General features: G+C 44.4%; 2 protein-coding genes across 4 annotated transcripts in view; one reads left to right on the forward strand and one right to left on the reverse strand.

Annotated features, from left to right (window-relative positions):
- LOC115554623 (myelin basic protein) overlaps nt 1-2,783 on the forward strand; it is a 47,950-nt gene extending 45,167 nt beyond the window's left edge. The window contains 1 exon segment of the mRNA XM_030371413.1: nt 1,116-2,783. Coding sequence (XP_030227273.1) covers nt 1,116-1,148 — 33 coding nt within the window. The 3' untranslated portion in view covers nt 1,149-2,783.
- Nucleotides 2,784-3,055: 272 nt separating this feature from the next.
- znf236 (zinc finger protein 236) overlaps nt 3,056-26,673 on the reverse strand; it is a 60,146-nt gene continuing 36,528 nt past the window's right edge. For 2 of the 3 annotated variants that reach the window (XM_030371409.1, XM_030371408.1), the window contains exons 26-32: nt 25,536-25,694; nt 23,243-23,400; nt 22,782-22,916; nt 22,264-22,464; nt 14,720-14,849; nt 11,475-11,648; nt 3,056-3,795 (exon numbers count right to left, since the gene is read on the reverse strand). In XM_030371409.1, coding sequence (XP_030227269.1) covers nt 3,677-3,795; nt 11,475-11,648; nt 14,720-14,849; nt 22,264-22,464; nt 22,782-22,916; nt 23,243-23,400; nt 25,536-25,694 — 1,076 coding nt within the window. In that variant the 3' untranslated portion in view covers nt 3,056-3,676. The remainder of the gene's footprint in view (nt 3,796-11,474; nt 11,649-14,719; nt 14,850-22,263; nt 22,465-22,781; nt 22,917-23,242; nt 23,401-25,535; nt 25,695-26,673) is intronic. The other variant, XM_030371410.1, reaches the window with a different exon arrangement.

Raw genomic sequence — 26,673 nt, forward strand, 5'->3', positions numbered from 1 at the left:
CGTCCATCCGTCCCCGTCCCCAGGAATTACAGTTGCTGTCTGGCTGGACCTAAGACGTTTTTACGTTTCCTTAAGACTGCATCAGCGCGGTCTTGAGGAAACGAAATATATTCTCTTGTGCAAGGCACAAGAGAATACATTTCTCCAGCGTTTAACTTTTGTGCCACTTATTTTTAAACCCTTCTGGTACGGCTAATTAGCATCGAGTTGGAGCTCAATCTCGCCCTGAACACTAACCATCTCTCTGCACATAATCACATGTCACACAGCCCAGAACAGCAAAGGACACAAAGCCCACCACTGCCGTCTTCTTCTCCAAGTATTCTCCCCATCTATCGGTCTCCATTTCCACTTCCAACGTCTCTGCGTTACATCGCAGAACTCTAGCTGTGTGTTAATTAGCTTCCCCTTTCCTCTTCCAATTTCAGATGGAAGATAATGAATTTATTTCCAATTGCTGAGAGAAAAGAGTCAGAACAAAGGCTGCTTCCATGGCCTTGTCTTCTGAAGGGGGAGACAAAGAAGATGTGGATTTCGACAAAGATTTGTCTCATTTGTATAATCTTCCTGCTACTCTCAACCTCCCTCTCTTCTATTCTCCGACCATCTGATCTAGACACGGGGGAAATTACATCTCTCTGCATGTGACACAGGTTTAGCACAAACACAGGCAGCCTAATCTGTACATTTCTTTTTGGAGAAAACAACCGAAGAGGAACTGCTAGGGTCTGCGTCATCAGGCGTTGTGTTTCAAGTCAAAATGCAAAGACGATTTGGCAGGGCCTGCCTGGCAACGTGCTTTAACCCGGGGCATGCAAATATTGTAATTCAGTTCCATCTGATTTTCTCTTAAATTTGATCTCTCTCTTGTTGAAGATGATAGTGGCTCGGAATTATTTTCTCATCAGAAAACCTACTGCGCGTTCATCGCTAACAAAATGCTCAATGACTTCATAGCAAAACATCTGCAAGTAGCTCACAAAGTTACTAACCATAGATTAGCATTGCAGATTTCCAAATGAAACCACAGTTGTATTAATTCTCGAAGTACCAGCGGTCAGAAGGAAGAACATGCCCTGACATGCTCTAACTCAGCTTCTCCATCCGTCCTGCAGGGAAGCAGAAGTGCTTCACCAGCCAAGCGCTGAAGAAGTCCCTGATGGAAGCTTACCCTCTTCCAACGGCAACGCGGGCCCAACCCCTGTCATCAACAACAAAAACAACAGCAAGGGACGAACGAGAGAGGGAAAAGAAAATGAAGAAACTAAAATATCTCCGTGCCTCTCACTCTCCAAAACCTCAACTGTTTCCTGCATCTTAACACGCTAACACTTGCCTTAACTGTCCTACGACCTCACCCTTACCACCTTGATCTCCCCTCCTCCCCCACCTCCCTCTCCAAATGCGGCTGCTAGATATTACAATCTGTGCCTGCTCCCCATCCACCCCCCCCCCCCCCCCCCCCCCCAATCCCAGAGTCCCATGTAGTGTTCGTCGGCGTTGTATGGTGTGTTTGCTGCAGTGGTTCCTGCATTCTCTCACAAGCGCAGCGCTGATTGGACGCCTTCTGGGCCTCTCGTTACATGTGCTTCAAAAGTGTCTGTGTCTTTAGTCGTTTTGCTCACATAAAAGGTGGCTGAAGCGGACGTCACCCGAACAGGAAGTAGAGGGCCGGTCGCAGGTCTTTCTGACCTAACCGCGGACAACCCTTGTGAGTGTGTGAAGAACGGGTGTTGCTCCGCATCATTTCTTTTTTAAAGGTGTTTTTCTGTCTCGTCTTCTCCGTTGTCGTGTCTTCTCCAAGAACCCTGTTTACGCGTCGCTATGATTTATGTTCTAAACCGATCTAACATGGTTTTAACGTTACACGTTTTAATGGAACATGTTCATCGTTTTTGTATTCCTCCTCTCATCTTTAGACCCTCATGGGGTCAAACATGTGTTCTGTCTTCAATGTGATGTCTGATCTACGTTTGTTAATAAAACAATGTGACCTGCTGTAAAGCTTTGAGGTGAACACTGAATAAACATAGGGCGATATAAAATCTATGTTTGCAATAAATGCATTGAATTCCAATAAAATGGATAATTCTGCAATGTCTAACATTGTCCCCAGCTGTGTTTCTTTTTCTCCAATTCATGAAATAATAGTGTGTAATGAAGTCTTCTATAATGTCATAAACATTATGTTATGAACCGTTGTTGCTGTCTGAAACATTTACTCTGCGCTCAGTCTGAGACAGAAGACGGCACCTGAACAATGATGGTCGAAAATGGATTTCCCTTGACAACTGCAGACACATTGCACAACTAATTCAACCCAAATGCAATTCATCTATTTGTATCCATTATGCTTTCTGCTACCAACATATAAATTAGGTGCTGTGTTTTTCTACTGTGTGGATTAGAAAATTATTTAAAAAAACAACACATATTTCAATAAGGTGCTCTTTACTGAATGTTGAAAGGCTGCCCTAACTCGTAAATGGTGAATAGTTCCAGATAATGTGGTTTCTATAATTTATCATGTAGAAAAAATACAAAAAAACTTATCCGTCATGAATTTCTCAACTCCTTGCGTGTGCTTGGGTCTGAAGGCTGTATAATCAAGTGTGTACACAAGGTTTGAGTTCCCTTGGACTATGGGCCCTGTGAATGAATGTATATTAAAACTCAAGGCCCCCTATGTAATCAACTGAATGCTCTACCTGTAATAAACATGACCAGTCCCTTAACTTGAAACAAATATGTAAAATAATTTAATTAAAAACCATGAAACCAAATACGAGTGTCGGGTGTTTTTGATATCCTGTGCATCATATTTTACATAACATATCGTAACACTAGAAAGTTGCTAGTAATCTTATTATGAGAATAAATAGCTGAGAGAGATTATTATTTTAGTAAATATGATTTAGCAATGAGAACATCAGAGGGATAATGCTAGAAAGTGTGTTTCCCATTTGGACAATGCAATCATTATTTGGATTCAAAAGTGGAATTCAATTAAATAATGATTATTATTCATGGTATAAAATAGAAAGACAAGTTTAAATTCGTAGAAAAATGCCTTATTTTATTAAATACATGACCGATACAAAATAAAATCTTCCCAACTAAAAAAGGCTGTACACTAGTTTGGCTTTATAATAAAATGGAAATCTATGCTACCGTTCACATATTCACAAACCACCTTGTGTTTTGGTGTTCAATCAAAAATATATCCATATACATTATTTACAAAATGCAATGCAGTGAAAAAAATGACAATACAAAAATAACAAAAAAATGATGCCAGACTGAACTATTAAAAAAGCACGCAAACTTAAACATAGTGTATAAATAAGGTCCTTTCTCTGTCAATCAAAAAGGGGGGTGTATATTAACAATGACTCTGAACATTAAATGAGTCACAGGGACCCTGAAGCATCCAAAAGCACCCAGGTCTGCAACAGATCTAATGGACTACAGGCTGAAGGAAGGTCCTTTGTTAAACTCTTTTCGCTTCATTTTTTGTTCCTTTAAATCATACCTAGTGCTTTCTTCAAGTGCTTTCAGAATACTCACCGGGCTCCCTGCATTATAAAATGAAGGGTTAGGGTAACGGTTTCATGCTTCGTCGCAGTAGGGGGAGCTGGGGGGGAGCACCTCAAGGTGGTGCCGGTGAAGGTGGAGGTTAGGAGAAGACGTGCCAGTTTTCGGATGCCTCCGGGACCACTACCAGGTCCAGGTCTGTAGTCACCCCCGCCTGGCCCACATGGTCGTCTTGGCCCAGCGACCCGTCCTGCATTTGACCTGAACGGGGGGGAGATCAAGTGCGTCTTGAATAAAAGTAAAGGTAAAGTCCATTGCAGATTTTGCCATTCAAACAACTTTGTCTGGAAACACAAACACAAAATCGAGCAAAGTTTAAAGTATGTTCGGAGGATACTTTAGTTTCAGAACTTGGCGTTGTCAAGGGGAAACCTTATCAGTGCATTGCGAGCATGCATCCTAATACTATTCGTATCCAATACCAGATAAAACCCAGAGCGGCTGTCATTTATTCATATGCATCACGCATCCACCTCTGTCAACTCAGCATTAAATCGTCGACAATTATTCAAATTTTTTAAGCGCTGCAGCTATCAACACTTTTCGGAGAGTCATTTGAAAAGTTGGCCCGGATGAAGAACTTTCGAGTCCCTCTGTCTGAAACATCAGTTTATGTTCCCCTTATTAGCAATGATGATGTCGCTTAATTCCCATTAGCTGTCGTTACGGTGCCTTCTGAGGCCATCGCCTACACTAGGCAACGGCGAGAAATGATTCCTCGTCGTTGGCATAATCACCGCTGAGAGCGGCCAGATATAGACGGGCGGTTCAAGTGATCGGCGCTCAGAGCAGAGTCAAGCACAGCGTATGTAACGGGGCATGTAACACTAAACACTTGACGCCTTAACAAGGGTCGCATGTGATGCTCTTGACGCTGCACCCCGTTTAAATCGCTCAAAGGTTATGGACGACAAGGTATCTACTCCTTCCCGCCGGCGCTGGTTGTATGACGCCACTGCCTTCGGACGTGAGGGAAATGGTTCTTGAGGAGGCCAAATGCTTCTCAGCTAGACGTCGGGACGTTGAGATGTGACACAACGTTTGAGGAGGTGGAGAGAGAGTAGGGAGAGCAGGCAGCTTCCTAGATGGACTTGTCTCTTCAAGGTCAGTGTTCAGAGACGATAATTGGTCTCTGAACACTGTGTGTGTGTGTGTGTGTGTGTGTGTGTGTGTGTGTGTGTGTGTGTGTGTGTGTGTGTGTGTGTGTGTGTGTGTGTGTGTGTGTGTGTGTGTGTGTGTGTGTGTGTGTGTGTGTGTGTGGTGTGTGTGCCTCAAAATGCAAACTAATCTCCGGCTACTTTCTCTGCTTTAATCAGAAAGTGGTCGTCAGACGGGAAGATCATTAGATCGGCTTCATGAAATAATCTGATGAACGAGGAACGATTGCATGAATTCAAGAGAGTGACAAGGCAGCCCGGGTTGGGTCTATACGTTTGTTGTTGTGTATGCATTTGAAATGAGTTTGGCTATTGCTGAAATATTCACGCTGTCCAACAACAGGGGATTTAATTTGTGAGTCCAGAGGCAGGCCTCACTAAAGCCGAGCGGGTTACAATAACGAGATGCCAACGGGCCTGCCAGTGTTTGTGTCTGCACGCTGAATGTGTGTTCGCATGTAACTCTGAACGCGCGCGTGCGTTGGCCTCTCGTATGGCAAGCCGAGTGTGCCACAATTCGACTTCAATTAAACGCGTTCTGAAACGCCAGCACGCGTGCCCAGAACGCGTTTTGGTTTTCCAGAACGCGTTCCGGCGTTTCAGCGCGCGCGCCCAAAACGCGTTCCGGCGTTTCAGCGCGCACGCCCAGCGTTTCAGCGCGCGCGCCCAGAACGCGTTCTGGCATTTCAGCGCGCGCGCCAAGAACGCGTTCCGGCATTTCTGCGCGCGCGCTCAGAACGCATATTAGCATATTAACAGCACGCGTGCTGTTAATATGCTAATTCGCTCCTCCCCTCAATTTTCTCAGCCAATAGATTTGAGCCGTTTTCACCTAATCATATGCTAGGGCAAACACACAGACAACATCAGTCGAGACCATAGCTCTTCTTTCGCGAATCTTTTCTGTTGTGTCGTTCTTAAAGTCGAAAGATGTTAAGATGTTTCAAATTAGGTGGTTAATGTGGAGGTGGTGAACACTACAAGTACATACACTTTGACTATACACTATCTAAGCTACTTGACCGAACATTGTGTATGGTAAGTGCCGTGGCAACTATGATAACATAATTAAAAAATACTTTTATTTATAGCGTATCGTTCAGGGGCGTTGCTAGACCTAGAGTTTTACTGGGGCACAGGCCCCCAACTGCCAACATTTTTTTTTTTACGTGTGCACAATATGAAATAGATTGATACAGAAGGTTATGTACGAGCTTCAAAATCATTGTCAATGTCATACTGTAGGCTATATTAAAGCACTGGTAAAGGTAAAGACGCAAAGATGGATTCATGAGTACCGTACAATTATATTTATTTAAACACATACACATCTCAAAGATTTACAAATAAGGTAACTGACAAATAAACAAAAAGTCTCTTTATGACCTTCACCTCTTTATCAGGAGAAGTCTACACATCTATATTTATTTAGAAGCTGTGTGGAAACAGCATAATTTTGCCAGAACGACATGTACTAAAAAGGCAAGAAACAAGGTTTAAAACTAATAGAATTTCTGACTTAAGGTGAGGTGGCTCATTGCCACCAATCAACCTGGAAAATGTTATAGAACCATCAAAGCTCGTAAATTAAACTAAATAAGTCCATACACTACTGCATAGAGCCTTTTTAAATGATAATTCTTTCACTATTAAGCTGTATCGCCGCGCCTTCATGGTGGCAAAGCGGTCAATAACGTGGCTTTGACTCACTTTGCATAGTTGCTCCTTTTCAATGGACAAAAGAGAAAGTTGGTGAAGCCTTCCTTGCCCCATGGTGGACCTAAGCCAGGTGTGGAGCCTTCTCGACACACTGAAAGATCGCTCACAACTACAACTGTTTACAGGAATTGTGAGTGCAATGATCTGAATTATCTGTGTCAGTGTTGGGAACATTGTTGGATCCAGTATGTTAAAAACACCCTGTATATCCATAATTTCCTTTTTTGTGTTAAGGAATTTTTTGTCCACTAAAACTTCAAGTTTTGAATACAGACAATTTTTCATTCATTATTAATTTTCCGCGTGTGTGCGTGCACGCATGGTGTGTGTGTGTGTGTGTGTGTGTGTGTGTGTGTGTGTGTGTGTGTGTGTGTGTGTGTGTGTGTGTGTGTGTGTGTGTGTGTGTGCTATAAAACTACAGGCTACAGACGCTCAGTATTGAAAAACTGGTGCTAATTATATGGGCAACATTCTTTAACAGCAATCAAGTAGTCATTGTTTGTGTCAAACAAGTTGTGAATTTGTTGTAACGTTAAAAAAGGAGATGACTTACTCTGGGCTGTTTCCAGCTCCCGTGGTTTCCAACGAAACATGATCAACAAAAAAACAAGGAATTGAAAGCAACTTACAATATGCCTAGGTTACATTAATTTCCCCTGATGGCAGCAATGTTCCACTTTCAGCTGGAATTCACGGTACATCAAAACCACACGTCTTCTTTCGATTTCAGTTCCCTTTATTTATTCACACAGTTCAGCAGCGGCATTTATTCAGAATCAGAGCCCAAATTAAAGCTGCATTTAGGGCGACTATCACTACCCAGCAGAAAAATAGATGCACTATAAATGGTTTTGTATAGCAGTCACGAACATGAGCATAGTTGTGGAAATGCTGGTGTTAGAAAACAAAGTTGACGGGAATTAAAGTGCTGCACATCGACTGTACAAATGTAGATTATTCATCACAAGAATTTTAATTCAGAAATCGAATAGGCTAATTAACTCTGAATTGTGAGATAAAATTCAGCATTCTGATAATAAAGTCAGAATACTTGGATAAAATCCGAATTCTGATAATTAAATCCAGCATTAAAGGTTCATTTAAGAAGGTTCTCCCCAGTCATTTGTCGCCTGGTCGCAGTGTCGAGTTTTTTTTTTTAAAGTAGTTCACTAGTCATAGCGTGCAAATAAATTGCAGTGTCAGAATTCTGAGAATTTTGTCAGCATTCAGATTTCTCAGAATTCTCTTATGCTGCAAATTAAAGCGCTACTACTAGCAAACTAGTTTCAGCGTGACTGGAGAGAACTTCCTTAAATTAACCTTTAATGCTAGATTTGCATCAACGCTATTGTGTGAATTAGTATGGTTCTCTTTCATGGAAGCCGGAAGTGGGAGATTCCTTATTTTTTTTACCATTATTGTTTTATTAACAAATTTCTCCTACAGGGGATTGATAAAGTTCTATCTAGACTATTGAACAGAAAGAAACACTTGGTCATACTTTACACACTTTACCACTGAAACATTCAGAAGAGTCACGCGGACGAATCCGTAAATAACTGTTTTTTTTCATTGGTTGTTGCGTTAAATCTTACCCAGATACAGTAGGGGTATTTTCTGATTGGCTTTTATGTAGCCCCTTTCGTTTTTTGATTGGCTGGTAAGAGGCAGGCTCGACTGAAGACTCCAGAGGCAGCAGGAGATGCACTTGATGAATCCTGCCGATTCCATAGCGAGAGCGGCGCTTCTGCAGATGAATTTAATAATGATCAATGGAATTTTACTGGGGCACTGGAGACTTTTACTGGGGCACGTGCCCCAGTAAAAAGGGGCTGACGACGCCTCTGGTATCGTTTATTACATTTATTTATTACAGCATTACATGAGTCAGCTTATTCGTCTTCTGAGTACAATAAAAACAATAAAAGAGTTCAGAAGTTAGAGTTAAAATTCCATTAGAAGTAAATAAGTCCGTCTGAAGTATTAACATGCAGTTGCAGGTTTTAGCCTGTACGTGGTAGTAGCCTATAAGACGAGGTATAATTCACTTCATCAGTTGGAATGAGACAGATAGAAAAAACTATATATATATATATATATATATATGTATATATAATATAGGGAGGTGAGGAGATAGATACTACTACAACTGATACTATTGGTAACCAACTGGTAGGTATTGGTACCCAACAGACCAAGCCCTTTAGGAAGACTTCCATCCTGCTCCTGTCACATTACATAAATAGTTGGTGTATAGCCTATATAAATGCAGAAAATATTGCAGCCAAAATTGCCCCCAAAATATTCACAACATTTACCATTTAACCATCCCTTTTCACATTAAACTGGCCTCTACTCTTGATACATTTGTAACTCACCTACAAACTCACTCATAGCCTTTAATTTAGTGAAACGTTTTGGTCACCTTTTTCCTATTTCTTTTTCACAGTGTCTACACGTCAGGTCATGGTGAGGAATATATTAATCATATATTTATATTAGTTAGTTAGTATGTTATTACTATATTGTTATTAAGTGAACATCAGTCCATGTGTTACAAACAAACAGCAGAAATCAAATGCCGGGAGGAGGGAGAAGCCTGTCTGGGCAGGCTCTATACACTGCGGTCCCGGTCCAACCAGCACCTGCCGACAATCTCCTGATTAGGAGTGAGAGAAACTGATTCGCGAAAGAAGAGCTCTGGTCTCGACTGATGTTGTCTGTGTGTTTGCCCTAGCATATGATTGGGTGAAAACGGCTCAAATCTATTGGCTGAGAAAATTGAGGGGAGGAGCGCATTAGCATATTAACAGCACGCGTGCTGTTAATATGCTAATATGCGTTCTGAGCGCGCGCGCAGAAATGCCGGAACGCGTTCTTGGTGCGCGCGCTGAAATGCCAGAACGCGTTCTGGGCGCGCGCGCTGAAACGTATGGCAAGCCGAGTGTGCCACAATTCGACTTCAATTAAACGCGTTCTGAAACGCCAGCACGCGTGCCCAGAACGCGTTCCGGCGTTTCAGCGCGCGCGCCCAGCGTTTCAGCGCGCGCGCCCAGAACGCGTTCTGGCATTTCAGCGCGCGCGCCAAGAACGCGTTCCGGCATTTCTGCGCGCGCGCTCAGAACGCATATTAGCATATTAACAGCACGCGTGCTGTTAATATGCTAATGCACTCCTCCCCTCAATTTTCTCAGCCAATAGATTTGAGCCGTTTTCACCCAATCATATGCTAGGGCAAACACACAGACAACATCAGTCGAGACCAGAGCTCTTCTTTCGCGAATCAGTTTCTCTCACTCCTAATCAGGAGATTGTCGGCAGGTGCTGGTTGGACCGGGACCGCAGTGTATAGAGCCTGCCCAGACAGGCTTCTCCCTCCTCCCGGCATTTGATTTCTGCTGTTTGTTTGTAACACATGGACTGATGTTCACTTAATAACAATATAGTATTAACATACTAACTAACTAATATAAATATATGATTAATATATTCCTCACCATGACCTGACGTGTAGACACTGTGAAAAAGAAATAGGAAAAAGGTGACCAAAACGTTTCACTAAATTAAAGGCTATGAGTGAGTTTGTAGGTGAGTTACAAATGTATCAAGAGTAGAGGCCAGTTTAATGTGAAAAGGGATGGTTAAATGGTAAATGTTGTGAATATTTTGGGGGCAATTTTGGCTGCAATATTTTCTGCATTTATATAGGCTATACACCAACTATTTATGTAATGTGACAGGAGCAGGATGGAAGTCTTCCTAAAGGGCTTGGTCTGTTGGGTACCAATACCTACCAGTTGGTTACCAATAGTATCAGTTGTAGTAGTATCTATCTCCTCACCTCCCTATATTACATATATATATATATATATATATATAGTTTTTTCTATCTGTCTCATTCCAACTGATGAAGTGAATTATACCTCGTCTTATAGGCTACTACCACGTACAGGCTAAAACCTGCAACTGCATGTTAATACTTCAGACGGACTTATTTACTTCTAATGGAATTTTAACTCTAACTTCTGAACTCTTTTATTGTTTTTATTGTACTCAGAAGACGAATAAGCTGACTCATGTAATGCTGTAATAAATAAATGTAATAAACGATTCGCTATGAATAAAAGTATTTTTTAATTATGTTATCATAGTTGCCACGGCACTTACCATACACAATGTTCGGTCAAGTAGCTTAGATAGTGTATAGTCAAAGTGTATGTACTTGTAGTGTTCACCACCTCCACATTAACCACCTAATTTGAAACATCTTAACATCTTTCGACTTTAAGAACGACACAACAGAAAAGATTCGCGAAAGAAGAGCTCTGGTCTCGACTGATGTTGTCTGTGTGTTTGCCCTAGCATATGATTAGGTGAAAACGGCTCAAATCTATTGGCTGAGAAAATTGAGGGGAGGAGCACATTAGCATATTAACAGCACGCGTGCTGTTAATATGCTAATATGCGTTCTGAGCGCGCGCGCAGAAATGCCGGAACGCGTTCTTGGCGCGCGCGCTGAAATGCCAGAACGCGTTCTGGGCGCGCGCGCTGAAACGCTGGGCGCGCGCGCTGAAACGCCGGAACGCGTTCTGGAAAACCAAAACGCGTTCTGGGCACGCGTGCTGGCGTTTCAGAACGCGTTTAATTGAAGTCGAATTGTGGCACACTTGGCTTGCCATACTCTCGAGACCACGTGAGCCCTCCGTTCCATCAAGTCAATCTGATTCGAAAGGTTCCTCAAGGTTTCTCAAGTGAAAACAAGGAGGGCAGCATGTAGGAAGGGACCTTGTACAAGGTTGTACAAGAAAGTTGTTTACCCGCTCGCGTGAAACGCTTCCACACAACTACCCCTCTCGACGCTCCTGTCACGGACGGCCAGGGCCGGCCAACGCCGCCCTCCGGCCCCACACGCGTGCACGTCTCTGCAGACGGCTCCACCTGTGGCGCTGGAGTAGCCCCAGCACAAAGAGGGCAGGGGGGTGTGATGGGGGATCTGGTGCTCACCGTAGCCGTGGGCCCTCTTCATGTGGTGCTTCATGTTGCTCTTCTGCGTGAACCTGATGCTGCACACGTCGCACTTGAAGGGCTTGTTGCCGGTGTGCTTCACCGTGTGCACCTGCAAGGCGCTCTTCTGGTTGAAGGCCTTGTCACACTGCGCACACTTGAAGGGCCGCTCGCCTGGAGGATGAGAGGGTAGGGACATAAGAACAACGACGCGCACACACACACACACACACCACGGATCAGGGCGGGCGTTGGAGGGCTTGGCGCTGTGACTTTCAGTCAATCCGATGGGCAATTCTCTGAAGACTCAATCGCTGAGCAGCTGCATCATATCAGCTCATTACTAACAGTCACTCTGGTTGTTGTGATGCAACCACATGCGCGCATTCCTGCACGTGCACGGACGCACAAATGCACGCACGCAGGCACGCAGGAGGACACACACACACACACACACACACAAACAGGTGGACACACCCATCCATAAAAGCTTATAATAAGCGACAGTGCTAAAGTAATACAGACTATAATTATGATAATGTTCCACTTAGAAAACAGCTCTAGAGCACTCTCTCCCCGTCTCCCTCTCTCCCTCTTGAGCTGGAGAGGTGCAGCGGAACGCTGTTGGTGCAATAAAACAAACAAACGAGCCAGAACCAATAACCACTGACCGACAGCCATGGATTACTTTTCTATCATAAAATAAAAGTGATAGCTCCAACTCAAACACTATAAGATTGAAAAATAGAATAGAAAAACAGAAAGGGGCTGAGAGTTCTATGAAGGATGCGGGAACTTTGATCCCCAGGGTTATGACCCAGGCCAAGCCATCCCCTTGGTTGTGTATGAGCGTTATAATGAGCGCTGTGCTGTACGAAATGCACCACACAATCACAAACACCTCGGCAGCGCTGTCCCCTTATAAAGACTTCGAAGGGCCCTCATAAACTAGTCGGCGGACGCCGTACACAATGATGAAATGGCATGTGTAGCTGAGTTGAAGATCTGATAAGAAAACATATAACCAATTTTGAGACAAACAATAAACACGGTTGTTAGTTTCGCTTCCCCAGTAAAACCTTTGTAAAGGCAGTGCATCCTCAGTGTATCCTGGTGTAACACTTGTTACAGAGCCAGCAGGTTATCATCTTCCCCTGGACCACGGCTTCCCATTACTGACATGCAAAGATAAATTAACTAGAATTACCGATTATTTACCGACATGTTATCATAATGTCTCCGCCATGCTTTAGGGAAAAGGGCATTACCATGTATCCACCGAAATACATATTTAGCAGCCCTCGGAAAACACGCAATCAACCCTGTTGGATTGATTCAAACACAGTTTGATTCCGCCGGTTATTCACAACACGCGGCTACGCTTTCAGTGACGCGGTCACATTGGGGGAGCGTTCCTGTGTTGCACGCTTTGGAAGCTGGCGTCACACAAAAGCCCCGGGCAAAATCACAGATATAACCGCAGTTTGTTTTGTCTTCTTGGCATCTAATGCACCACAACAACTATTCAAATGCTCAAGTGGGCTTGATTAAATCCATGACAGATGCTCACCTCATTGGTGAATCATCGTTAGCACAATCAATTAGCGCCCCCATCCATGCGATCCCATTCATGGTTGGTTAATCCACATGGACACACATGGAAAGATTGCCCGCCTCTGTGTAATGTGGGGGAATCGAGCGCAGCTTGAACCACGTGCATATCTCCCATTCTTTTTACAAGCTTCTATCCTAAAAATACTTTTGACGTAATGTATTCTAATGTAGTCTGTACTCTGTTTTTAATCATTTTAAAACAGAAATCTTCATGCACGTCATTGCAGAACCCAGAGCTGACGTGTGTGTGAAGAGTGTGTGTGTAGCATCGTCACCTGTGTGTGTCACTGCATTGCCTCCGTGTGCCATGGTATGTGTGATTCACACTGTCTCCTGTGTGTGTCACAGCGTTACCGGTGTGTGTCACAGTGTTACCTGTGTGTGTCACAGTGTTAACTGTTTGTGTCAAAGTGTTACCTGTGTGTGTCACAGTGTTACCTGTGTGTGTCAGTGTTACCTGTGTGTGTCACAGTGTTACCTGTGTGTGTCACAGTGTTACCTGTGTGTGTCACAGTGTTACCCGTGTGTGTCACAGTGTTACCTGTGTGTGTCAGTGTTACCTGTGTGTGTCACAGTGTTACCTGTGTGTGTCACAGTGTTACCTGTGTGTGTCACAGTGTTACCTGTGTGTGTCACAGTGTTACCTGTGTGTGTCAGTGTTACCTGTGTGTGTCACAGTGCTACCTGTGTGTGTCACAGTGCTACCTGTGTGTGTCACAGTGTTACCTGTGTGTGTCACAGTGCTACCTGTGTGTGTCACAGTGTTACCTGTGTGTGTCACAGTGTTACCTGTGTGTGTCACAGTGCTACCTGAGTGTGTCACAGTGTTACCCGTGTGTGTCAGTGTTACCCGTGTGTGTCAGTGTTACCCGTGTGTGTCAGTGTTACCCGTGTGTGTCAGTGTTACCTGTGTGTGTCAGTGTTACCTGTGTGTGTGACAGTGTTACCTGTGTGTGTCACAGTGTTACCTGTGTGTGTCAGTGTTACCTGTGTGTGTCACAGTGTTACCTGTGTGTGTCAGTGTTACCTGTGTGTGTCACAGTGTTACCTGTGTGTGTCACAGTGTTACCTGTTTGTGTCACAGTGTTACCTGTGTGTGTCACAGTGTTACCTGTGTGTGTCACAGTGTTACCTGTGTGTGTCACAGTGTTACCTGTGTGTGTCATAGTGTTACCTGTTTGTGTCACAGTGTTACCTGTGTGTGTCACAGTGTTACCTGTGTGTGTCATAGTGTTACCTGTTTGTGTCAGTGTTACCTGTGTGTGTCACAGTGTTACCTGTGTGTGTCAGTGTTACCTGTGTGTGTCACAGTGTTACCTGTGTGTGTCACAGTGCTACCTGAGTGTGTCACAGTGTTACCTGTGTGTGTCACAGTGTTACCCGTGTGTGTCAGTGTTACCCGTGTGTGTGTCACAGTGTTACCTGTGTGTGTGTCAGTGTGTTACCTGTGTGTGTCAGTGTTACCTGTGTGTGTCACAGTGTTACCTGTGTGTGTCACAGTGTTACCTGTGTGTGTCACAGTGTTACCTGTTTGTGTCATAGTGTTACCTGTTTGTGTCACAGTGTTACCTGTGTGTGATCAGTGTTATCTGTGCGTGTCACGGTGTCGACGCTGTGTGTCGCAGCGTTACCTGTGTGTGTGCGGTTGTGTCTCTCCAGCTGGGAGCGCTTGGCGAAGGCCTTGTCACACGAGGTGCAGCTGAAGACCCGGGGCTTCTGGGAGCTGGCCGAGGGCCCGGGCTGGTGGACTCGCTCGTGTTCCTGGGGAGGGGGGGAGAGGGAGCGGGTGGGTGAGCGCACACACGGACACACGCCCCGTGCAATCACAAAGTATCCAGATAGTTTTCTACTTTTATTATGCTAAAGCTTTATTTAAAAAAAACAAACAGATTTGAAGCTTTATCTGATCAAATTGAAAACCACTCACCACCATGAACAGAAAAGTATTGCCTAGGGATGGGCGTGAGGAATCGATTACTCGAGTACTCCTCGTTACAAATGAACTCGGTTGGTGGACAGGCAAACTCGAGTTTGCATATACACACACAAACAAAGTTTTCTGAAGCGAATGTATCAATTTTCTGTCGGCGCCACTAACGCATGACGTGAGCACAAAGAAAATTAAATGCGTCCATTTCCATGGCGCGTTCCGTGCCGTGTGCAGGCACGCCAGAATTCAAAAAGTTAAGAGATGGCGGTTAAAGCAAACCGCAGCGAAGAATTGAAATACTTTAAAGAAATAGGAGATCATAAGGTGAAATGTAAAATATGGCAAGCGAAATCGAGCTACCAGAAAGTACTATGCGGCAACATATGCTCCTGAAACACAACGGTGAGTTCGGGAAAGCAGACCCGCCGCAACGGTGAAAGTGAAAGTGTGTCGGCTATTTTCACCGCCGCAAGACGCAGCTGTAATCCCGGCCGTGTAGAGAAGATCACAACGCTGAGTGTTTCCATAGTCCATTTGCTGCCGTTTTATTTGCAGCTTTAAATTATTTGCAATGGTTAGGCTACTTGTTTCGTTTTTTTAAACTGTTACAGGCCTTGGTTCGCCGTGATTTAAATTGTGAGACGCATATTTGTTTTGAACGTTTGCAAAAATAAATAATGAATACTCTGATAACTCTGACTGTTTTGATGGAGAATAAGCTTTACATGTTTGGTTGGTAATATTGCCGTTCATCATCAGGCCTATTCCTGCTGCAGATGCGTTGCATTCTAAAAATAGATTTGATTTAACGAGTACTCGATTGATCCTCGAGGAATTCCTTCGATCACTCGAGTTTGGAATTTACTACTCGTGCCCATCCAGCTATTTCGACCTCTTTGAGAAAAGAGGAAAACCATGAAATTCAATCAACTATGGTCGGGTAGGGACTGTGTTCTTAACGCTTTTGCACCTTATCTTTTCATTCTTCTCTGTCTTGTACAGTTTATTGTGTAATTTCGTAAACTTTTACCTGATATTATGTTTTCTGGCCGTCTGTTTTGTCTTTCGTCCCTGTGTCTGTCTGTCTGTGTGTCTGTTAGTCTGTGTGAGGGATTTTTCTAAATATTGAGCACGGATTTGCAACAGACTAGGTGGGAAGTTTGGTTACGAGTCAAGTTATAAGTGAATCACTTTTCATGCCAATCAGCCATAGGGGGTGTGGCCCTGGGCATGGCATATCAAAAAGGGTGCATCACTTCCTATAGATATGTCACCAAACCAGAAATTATCCTGTACGCTATGTAAAGGGTTTGTGATGATTGTTGGGAGACCTCCCTCAGCCTTTTCAACTAAAGGTCATTACTTGTAATACTTAAGCAGTTCTTAAAAAATCTTCAAAATCACATCCTTTCATTTCACGGAGCACTGGAGGTGTTTTGTTGCACCAAAATACAGGGTAAAGGTCATGTGTGTCTAACTAAGACTCAACTCAGTTCATATAAAGAACTTAAAAAGTCCATATCAGTCGGATTCCTTCAAATGACTCCTTGTTTGGTATGGTATGAGCATCAGCACTCCACATAGAACAACGCAGCCAATACCCCACAGAATGGCTCACGTCCCTCTCTCTGTTCCCTCTGAGAGTTGTGCTCCAGGTCAAATCATATCACAGTAGCAATGAAAGATACCAGGACTTAATGTGGGAGTAAAACAAGAACCGATATATCTGCTTTCCACGCAGCTGTCCTCATCTGATTCGAGGCTCTTTATGATAAAGTTAAGAAATGTTTTTTCAGGGGCATTTCTGATCATCTTCAAGTTTATTTTATCAAACGTTAAGTCATAAAAAAAATTCTATCGGGCATGAAAGACCACCATTCAATGAGTTCAACGAAAAAAAATGTATCCAGACTCACTTAGCAAATACAAAGTAAAATACAGAAGTGACCTCGGTCATCCCAATTTTAAGGGAAATTCTAGTCCCCTTTGATAGCGAAACCTGCTATACAGATTGAATATTCCATATTGATCTTGCTCCTGAAAATGGTGTCTTCCAGGTTATAAAATGTACACTGTCGCCGTGCCAGTATCTACCAACTGCATCTAACAACTCTCTTGTTTTACCTTTTCTCCATTTATGTAACCAAACTTCTATGGTAAAAAGCTGTACTTTGGCTGGTGAGTGACGGAGGGTGCTGGAGGTGGCATCCGCTCCCTGCTAGTTCTGCTGTGTGTGCAAGTGGGCTTTGGGGTTGCAGACAGAGGCAGCTGGACCTGACGGTATTCCAGGTCGTGTCCTAAAGGACAGTGCATGCCAACTCTCAGGGGTCATCAAAGCCCAGACGGTCACCTGTCTTAATGAATATAGACCTGTTGCTCTCAACCTAGTCTCGCAAAGCCAGACCACACTACAGCAAGTAGAATGGTCTGGAACCACGCTACCTCGAGCCGTCTATCCGTGGGGAAACTGGGCGGGCCTGTTTTTATTTCTTTAAACCAATCACAATCGTCTAGGGCGGGGCTAAGCCCGGGAAGCAGCAGTGGTGTCCATACAAAATAGTGCCGGGGGGAAATGCCAGCAACCGGAAGGGGAGGAGTACCGGTGGAATCCGACGCTAGGCAATAGACGCTGTCCTCTTACGTTCAGCCAGACTACTCTCAACCCAATCATCATGACAACATTTGAGAGGTTGGTAATGACACATGTCAAGAACACCATTAACATCACATCCGAATGTCACCAGTACGCTTACAGGCAGAACCGTTCAACTGCTGATGCAGATTCAGCCGTTATCCACCAAGCCTTCACACATCTGGAGACTAGCAATTCATATGTGAGACTACTTTTTCTTGATTTTAGTTCTCATTTCAATACAATCATTCCACAGACACTGATCAACAAGCTGTCAGCACTCGGTCTCGCTCCATCACTTTGCAATCGGATACTGGATTTCCTGACCCACAGACCTCAGTCTGTTAGGATTAATAACCTCACATTCTCACCCACCATGCTCAACACCGGCAGTCCCCAGGGCTGTGTGCTCAGCCCTCTACTGTACACACTGCTTACTCACGACTGCAGATCACACTACGACAGTACTGTCGTAGTTAGGTTTGCAGAGGACACAGCCGTGATAGGACTAATCGGCAATGGGATGGGACGGCTTACAGGCAGGAAGTGAGGGGACTGGAACTGTGATCCTGATCCTGAACACAAAGAAGACGAAGCAGTCGATTGTGGACTCCCACAGGAAGGGCCCTACCCCTCCCCCCTATACATCGACTACACAGCTGTGGAGAGGGTTCACACATTCAAATAGGCCTGCACCTTACCAACACGCTCACCTGGCGGGAGAACACCAGGGAAGGAGGGTAAACATCAAGGAGGCCCAACAAGGGATGTACATCCTAAGGACGTTGAAGGGGGCAGGCATGTCCACAGCCATACTCAAATCCTTCAATAGGTGTGTGGTGGAGAGTACCCTCACTTCCTGTATCACTGTGTGGTATTGCAGCTGCACAACGGCAGAGAAGCAGGAACTACAGCGGGTGGTCAACACCACCCAGCGAATCATCGGCTGAAGTTTGCCCTCTCTGTCAACCATCTATATCACCAGATGCAAGGACAGAGCAGCCTCCATCATGAAGGACTCCATCCACCCAGCACATGGTCTGTTAACCCTCCTTCCCTCAGGCAGGAGATTTCGTAGCATCCGGGCAAGGACAACTAGGCTGCTAACCTTCTTTTAATGTGTATTTTTGTGTCTTACTGTGTGTGTGTGTGTGTGTGTGTGTGTGTGTGTGTGTGTGTGTGTGTGTGTGTGTGTGTGTGTGTGTGTGTGTGTGTGTGTGTGTGTGTGTGTGTGTGTGTGTGTGTGTGTGTGTGTGTGTGTGTCCTAATTTGTTCAGCATGCATGTTCAGGTCAAGAGATACTATTTTATTTCCAGAAGAATTTATGTTAAACCACAGAGAACAAAGGATAAAGTAGTCCGGGAATGAAGGCTGTTGAAATGTGGATGGCTAACCATACGAAACACAAAACCTCAAACACATAGGAGCGAACAAGGGACACGGAGAGAGAGTGCCAGTCTGATGAGGCCCAAGGTGATGTTGTGGTGTTGAGATGATAACCAGACAGCAGGAATACAGAGCAGTCGCACATCAACAGGCTGGGAGTCCCTAAGCGTACAAAATTCATATATAATGCCTCCATATATATTCATGGAGCCAAACGCATTCATTCAAATGTTAATAGTGTGAATAATAATGTAGCTTTTAGTACCAAATACTCATAATAGTAACACTGATACTCTCATGGAACTTTTAGCAGCACTAACAACACCGCATCTCCGTGGAAGTCCCTCTGGGGTCTTGGGGTTGAGTCTAGTTTGGGTAAAACGGAATTCAGAATCACGCATAAGGAGACATTGTTATTGCCATACATGTCAGGCATTATGTGGTACTGGGTGAATGAGAGGAATGAGTCCCCCAACGAATGAGGGCAAACAACGACATAGAATAAGGCTGTAGCCTAAGGCAATGTGGAAAAAGCGGGGCGAATCCTCGTGTATGTGTGTTTTTCTGATGCAGTCTCTATGGGTGTTGTTGTGCAGGGTCCACCCATTCCTACAAGCTGGGGGGCTGGTTGGGATAAAGCCGTCATGCAAGACCTGTCACTTCGCCACAGATCCACCTGTCCTATCTCTCATCTCCACTGCCTAGCCCTCTACAAACCCACCCCCGCAGCAACACACCGCAGTAAAATATGAACAAACATGGAGATGATTGACAGGTGGGGTGTAGCCAGGGCCCCCCCCCCGGGCTTTTGATGATGCTCACGCTACAGATTTCTCAAGCGGGAGGGATAAGACGCCGGACAGTTTATAGCAAATCGATAAGTCCCTTTTGTAATGACACGGTAGCTTTAGCTGTCACGTGAACTGATCCCCCACTCCCACAATCACTTATATGCCTCGATGATCGCACGTCTTATAGTTTTACCATTGACCTGTGCATGTTTGTGTGTGTGTCTGGGTGTGTGTGTACGCATGTGTGTTGGGCGGTTTGTGTCCGTGTGTGTGCGTGTATGATTGTGTATGTGTGCATGCGAGTGTGTGTCTGTGTGTATGCGTGTGCCTGCTTGAGGGAACCAACAAGACGTGACTGGGGGTGATGACCAGGGTAAGATTCAATTCCTCTCAGTTGGCAGAGGAACTAAATCGACTTAATCTACCCAGCTGTCAGTGATGAAGGGATCATGCGTGTACCAGCCCTCAAAATACATCCCTCAAGGTTTCTCCAACACTTACTGTGAGAGATCTATTGCCAATAGGCCATTTACTACTCCGCTTTATCCACGCTGCGAGGCATGGCCACACCAAACCGTGGTCATTAGTATTCTTTGTTCCACTGCCAAATCAGACAAAGAGGTGATAGCTCCTCTGAACAATAATTAAATGATACTATGTGGCCATCCAAAAGGTGACAAATTGAGATATCAAAGGGAATTGGCCTTATCTTTCCCAACACTGGATGTGCTTTTAAAAATGTAATTAAAGATGAAGGACGCAATCCATCTCTTCGACTAAGGTGGATTTTCCGATCTTCCGTCATGAGGCGATATCAACGGGGGCTGCTTTGGTAAGTTGAACATTTAACAGATCCTGTTCTAAGTATGGCAAACACATCTTTCTGATCAACAAAAGCTCTAAGTGCAATTGTTTGATCTTCTTTACGAGAACCTATACCGTACAGTTTGTTAAGCACTGTGGCGATAGCGGATTCCAATGACCACTCCAAATCAGCGGCAGCAATCTTGATCATCTATTCATTGTACCACACCTCACACAATACAAAAGGCTGTGATTGGCTTCACCCTTGCCAGGTCGGCTGGAAATCTGTCCAAACGGGCGGAGGGACAAATGCGTAAGCCAGAGCAAATAAAACACATCTCTCAGAATTGTCTGTTGGCCGGGCTGATTTAATGCAGTGGAGGACCAGAAAAGGATTTATAACGTAATTCTGTTTTAATTATCAGGCAACAGAACCCCTTGTCGTTACAGTTTGGCCAAAATCGGACGCACTTCAGGAGGAAACACGTCTTAATGCTGGCATGTGTGCAGCACCCATGAGAGGGTGCATAAAGGAAAACGGAGGTTCTGTGATTCTGTGGGTTTCGTCTGGTCCAGAGTGGTCAATAGCTGGTGCAGAGAGCATCGTTACAGATCCAGCAGAGTATTTCATTCTGCCAATGCAGGCTGGCTGTGATGGTGATGGAGGTGGCGGTGATGGTAAAGGTGGTGCTTGTGGTAGTGGCGATGCTGGTGGAGATGGTGGTGGCGGTGGGGTCATCACCAAGGCGAGAGAAAGGGCAATGTTTGTGCTATTAAGACAAGAGAGAGAAGGGGGGGGGCTCCCACTGCTTGTGGGCAGAGCTAAGCAGCCCTTACATGCATTACACTGTGTGTTAGTCCAAGAGGCTTGCCATAGAAGGGAGAGGGCGAGTGACCCTGAAATCAAATTCTCTGGAGTAAAGGCTTGTTCTTTTTATCCGGGATTGGGAGTTTGAGGGAGGTCTCTCGAAAAGCCCACTTGAGAAAGAAACAAAGAAACATCCTTGTTTCATCAACGCAAAAAGATAGTTTGTTCGCATCAGCTGGTACCCTCCTGGTCGATTGTGTGGTGCTGATTTATTCATCTTTGCTGTGGAAGGCCGGATAAGGGTTCCGGTTGACGAAACAAAACTGTTCCACTTAATTTTTTTGGCCTTTTGAATTTCAGCTGAAGTGGAGGAAGCAATGGTCTTTTATTGCAGCACAGCCCAATCAAAAGGTCAAGGGAACTGAGTGCACACATCACAAAAATACCTGGCTTACAAGGGTGGAGATTGGAACAGAGAAAATCCAACAGAGAATATAGAGAGCAAAGGTCTCCCCGTCTATTCTCGAAAGAAGTTCAGCTAAAGGTTCAGCAAATGTTTTTAAAAAGTCAACATGTGCAAGTCCCACACTCACACATGCGCACCCGTGTGTGGGTGTGTGTACGCATGTGTGTGCTTGTTAATCCCAGGTGCATCCTAAATCTGTGAAATATGAGTGTGTGTGTGTGTGTGTGTGCTTGTGTCTATGTGTGCACGCATGTGTGTGTGTGTATGTGTGTGTGTGCATGTGTGCGTATTCCCCTGCGTTTTAGTTAGTGTGTATGTGCATGCGTGCATGCTTTTTAGTACGCGTGTGTGCATGTACCTTGAGGTGCGTGGCTCTCTTGAAGGCCTTGGTGCAGACCCGGCACACGTGGCAGCGGTCCTTGCCGTGGTTCTGCTTGCAGTGGCGCCGCAGTGCGTTGGGGTTCTGAAACACCTGGCTGCAGTAGAAGCACCGGTTCCTCAGCTGCGACTCCTCCTGGGCCTCCTTCGCCCCCTGGGCCGCCGGCCCGTCCTCCACAAGCTATGGCACGGGTGTCACGCACATGCTCAGAATAGATTGCTGTGTGTGTGTGTGTGTGTGTGTGTGTGTGTGTGTGTGTGTGTGTGCGCGCGCGCGCGCGCGCGCGCGTGTGTGTGTGTGTGTGTGTGTGTGTGTGTGTGTGTGTGTGTGTGTGTGTGTGTGTGTGTGTGTGTGTGTGTGTGTGTGTGTGTGTGTGTGCCTGCCTGCGTGCGTGCGTGCGTGCGTGCGTGAGATCACAGAGAATTGCTCATTCATGGGATAGCTAGGGGAGGTTATTTTACAAGAGAGATCATGAACAAACAACACACTACACATACACTGACGTGGAATCCGTTGTCTTGCGCTCCGTTGGCCCCCTGTGGTTGATGACAGACCAGGAGGACCGGCTGCACAGAGCCGGCTGACTGCCCCTGCAGGCCCGCATCGGTCAGCACCCCTGGAAACGTCTGGCCCTAGAATGAAGGTGAAAAAAATCCTGTTTGGGAGCTGGGTGGGACATCACGAGAATATTACCTTGAATTATTCAGTTTTCCCCTCAGAACTCTCAATGTTACAACAAACATCATTCAGTCAATTTTTTAAATGGTGGTCCCCACATTTGTGCTTGAACTTCTCACAAGAAGTAAGTTTGTGGTGTGAAACCTCTGTGTGCTAGCTCACGCTGCGCTACGGTACGCTATGGTACGCTATGCTGCGGTATGCTACGCTACGATGCGATATGCTACGATGCGGTATGCTACGATGCGGTATGCTACGATGCGGTATGCTGGCCACATACCTGAGAGTTGAGGTTGAGCGTCACCCCCTCCAGCATGCCCTGCGCCTCGGCCAGGGTCAGAGTCACGCTGCCGTCGGCTGCCACGCCTCCCTGTGACATCACCAGGCTCTGTGACACGGCGGTGTGTGATAGGCTGGTGCTAGACGGAAGGCTGGTTACTGGGGGAGGAGAGAGAGAGAGCGTGAGAGAGAGAGTGAGAGAGAGAGAGGGAGAAAGAAAGACAGACACAGAATGAAATACTGTAAACAGATACAAATAACTGAGACAAACAAATATGAAAACACAGGCAAAGATGGATTGTCTATTTGCAAAGCCTCAATATATTACATTTCAAAGCCAAATCAATGCTACAGGTGTTCCTGGTTTACACCTGATAAGCACACAACTCAACTCTCATCAGGCAAGTTGATTTGAATATCTAAATCAATACCCCGAGCTCAGTGCCGACGGTAACGAAGAGATGAGGATGGGGGGGAGGATTTGATTATTCCTCAGCCTTTCCAAGAGAGACAATCAGGCAAGCAGTTTTCAAAGGCGCCAAGCTCTTGACGCCACAGATCTCGCTCGCGTCTCGGTGACGCAAAGCCTGTTATCGGCTGATCACAGAGCCCTCCACGCAGCAGAAGAGAAGGAGCGGCAGTGCACTATTCATCCACAGCAAGCACGTCACAATGCTTACAAAGAGACGCCTGCCTCCGAAGGCAGCGACAGGAAGACTGGAGAAACGCTAACAAGTACATAGATGCGCACAGTGTAAACATAGATTGAGTACATGACACAGATGTGAACATTAGCATATAACGCATGGGAGCAGAAATACACACTCCCACCGTGCATATTGAAGATTTGATACACTTTTCAACATTTGCGTAAGATGCATGTGCACACGTACATGATAATGTATCAGAGAGAGGGATTTCAGTTTGCTGCTTGGGACTCGAGTCCCGATTAAGGCGCACACACAGTGACTCATAAGCAATGTATATTTCTGTCCGCATTCCTTAGGGAAATGTCTGACGAGAGGCATGTCATTCCTTGCGTAACCCTGCGCCTCTGCTGCGGCCAGCCTCAGGATCTTTCGGTGATAAGCCATGTCGTTACCTGCCTGCCGATGACGCACATCCCTACCTTGGAGATCACACAACTTGCATTCGCAATCCATAAGCATGCAGTCAAATCAGTCTAAAAATGTATTCTGTACACAAAACACCATGATACATTAATGAGCATGGGACTGTCTGAACTAATTATTAGTAATCCAAAGGTTGGTAACCTCCATAGAGGTAGAGGACTGACAACAGCGTAGCTGTCTCTGTTTATCTGTCTGTGCTTATTGGTAGCTGTGCAGAGCCTATCACAGCATAAACTATCACATTTGATTACATGTTGGGTTAAATCAGTATTTAGTGTGAATTATCCATACAGTCTATGGTATTAACCATTGAAGCTCCTTTTCCCTAACTAGTCCCAACCATGCTTCTTATCTTGAAGATATACACGCATTTCTGTCGGTGCAACATTAAGTAACAAATTGCAGCACGTAAAACCTGCAAACGAAAAACCCTGAACCCAGTTAGCACAGAAGGCTTACAATAAGAATAAACATCACATTGCAGTGTTTCCCCCAGTAAATGTCTTAGTCAAGGTGGTCAAGGAGCGGGGGGGGGGGGGGGGGGGGGGGGTCTCCCTGGTTAAATTAAATTAAAAAAGCTTGATGTCACGACCATTGTTGTGAACACCGATGCATTATTGATCTTTATTTTTACACCTGATGGAAGTATGTTTTCTTTCCCTACGAGAGTTTTCTACTTTGTTAATACATAATAATTAAAAAAAAATATATATATATATATTTTTTTTTTTGATATTTTTTTTTATTTATTTTATATACATTGGTAGTCAAGGCGGGGCCCTATTGTTGATAAGGCGGCCGCCTTAACAACACAGTGCTGGGGGAAACACTGCATTGACACAGGGAACAAACAAATACTAAAATCTAAATATTTAGATTAAAACGTTTATTTGGGTCCTAAAATATGTATCGATGTGTGTAGGCTTATATATTTTTAAGAAACTTGATAATAATATTACATATTAATCATTAATTAATTGCATACAATTCAGTCATGTTGTTTGTATCCATTGAAGTTTGAAAATGGGATGGAATAATATTCAGCTTAACGTAGTTATATTTCATACAATGCAGTCATATTTCATGTATCCATTCACTGTATTCATATTTTAAGTTTAAGTTTGAACAAACAGGTGGTCATGGCTGTGACTGGTTGCCTACCTGTCAGGCCAGTGTTGTTGGGGCACTGAGGCAGCAGCTGGTCGCTGGGGATGGTGAGCGTGGCGCTGGTGGTCTGGGAGTTCAATGGGGATGTCAGCCTGATCCCGCTGTTCATCTCCTGTCCACCTGAGGCGCTGTGCTGGGGGAGCAGGTCCTGACCTACCAACCAACATGGTGAAAAACTTGGGTTAATCCATGTTCAAACTTCACTGTTCAAACATACAATGCATATTTCTTAGAACTTAAGCAATTGCCTGCCTAAGTGTTCATCAAATGTAAATGAATACAGCATTTATATTTTTTTCTGACATGTATGTATAGCCAAGAAAATCAATTAAGTGTACTGGTGTATATATTTTTACACCGTCTCTCGCCGCTAACGCTCTATGATGGTAACGAGAACTTTCAAGCCTGTTGACTTCAAACAGCAAATGCTAAGTAAGGCAATGCCATCGATTTTTGTAGTTCTCTTAATCTTTTATTCTAAATGTTACAAATATTTGTAACATGTTATGGAGAGTACGTTTTTAGAATAACCATAGCATTTGTCAGCTATTAGGCAAGGCAAGGCAAGGCAACTTTATTTATATAGCACTTTTCATACACAAGGCAGACTCAAAGTGCTTCACATATAAACATTGTTATACAATAAAATAAAATAATAGATAAGTAAAAGAAAACATATGCAAAGAGATGAGTAAAATAGAAAGTTAAAAAGGCTTTTTAGTAAGTAAAATTGAAAGTGCAATGTATTTAAGAAAGTGAGAAAATTAAATTGAAAGTTATTTAAGATCAGATCAACAGACTCTCTGGAACCCAAGTCGGGACCACAACCCGACCTTAAGGACAATCTATTACAATATTCTAGGACTCTAGCCCAGAACCAAAGGCAAACAACAAACAACAAACAAATATTCAGTGATTATTCTAGGACTCTAGCCCAGAACCAAAGGCAAACAACAAACAACAAACAAATTCAAACACAACTTCATTACTAAGCAAATGTCATGTATTTTTCTGATAAAAATAGAAAATAAAGGGAAAGTTAAAAAGGCATTTTAGTAAAATAAAGGTAAGGTATTTAAGATTTAGCAGAAAGCTAAAGCAAACATAAAAGTCTTCAATCTTGTTTTGAAGG

Source organism: Gadus morhua, chromosome 11 (assembly GCF_902167405.1).
Source record: "Gadus morhua chromosome 11, gadMor3.0, whole genome shotgun sequence".
Taxonomy (NCBI): Eukaryota; Metazoa; Chordata; class Actinopteri; order Gadiformes; family Gadidae; genus Gadus; species Gadus morhua.